Genomic DNA, 680 nt, shown 5'->3' with positions numbered 1-680 from the left:
CACTCTCACCACCGTGGTCTCCATATCCCAACAAAAACGAAATCTTCTCTGCAGCAGAGTTCGTCGATTTTCTCTGAAGATGTCAGGGCGGGGCAAGGGCGGCAAGGGATTGGGCAAGGGAGGAGCCAAGCGGCACCGGAAGGTTCTCCGAGATAATATCCAGGGGATTACGAAGCCGGCGATCCGGCGTCTGGCTAGGAGAGGCGGCGTGAAGAGAATCAGCGGTCTCATCTACGAGGAGACTCGCGGCGTTCTCAAGATCTTCCTGGAGAATGTCATTCGCGACGCCGTTACCTATACGGAGCATGCTCGGAGGAAGACGGTGACCGCCATGGACGTCGTCTATGCGCTGAAGAGGCAGGGCAGGACTCTGTACGGCTTCGGAGGTTAGGCTTAGAGCCGTAGTGTCTGGCCTAGAGTTTGTTGATGTAAAAACGGTAGTGCTAGGGTAGTGTAATGGCCTGGAATTTGATGTTCCAGTTGAATGAAATTAGATCTCGTTTTGTGTTGGAAGTTGATTCCTTCAAGAGAGATTGCGTGGTGGATTTCGAATCAATCATTGGTAGATTTCTCTGCTTGTTGATTCATGCTTCTGTAGAAATCAAGTTCAATTGTGGATTCATATTTGCATAGAAAATCGGGTTGCAGAAATGGAGAAAGCTGATGGCGATTGATCGGTT

The 680-nt window shown here is 50.0% G+C and overlaps 1 protein-coding gene across 1 annotated transcript; it reads left to right on the top strand.

Moving 5' to 3' along the window:
• Positions 1-680, top strand: LOC127787975 (histone H4). The gene has a single exon (XM_052316087.1). The coding sequence runs from the start codon at positions 80-82 to the stop codon at positions 389-391; it is 312 nt and encodes a 103-aa protein (XP_052172047.1). The 5' UTR covers positions 1-79; the 3' UTR covers positions 392-680.

This window comes from Diospyros lotus, chromosome 13 (genome assembly GCF_014633365.1).
Source record: "Diospyros lotus cultivar Yz01 chromosome 13, ASM1463336v1, whole genome shotgun sequence".
NCBI lineage: Eukaryota > Viridiplantae > Streptophyta > Magnoliopsida > Ericales > Ebenaceae > Diospyros > Diospyros lotus.
This window is presented reverse-complemented; position numbering and strand designations above follow the sequence as displayed.

Coding starts and splice junctions, on each gene's coding strand:
- LOC127787975 (XM_052316087.1), top strand. CDS start 80: ATGTCAGGGCGGGGCAAGGGCGGCAAGGGATTGGGCAAGGGAGGAGCC.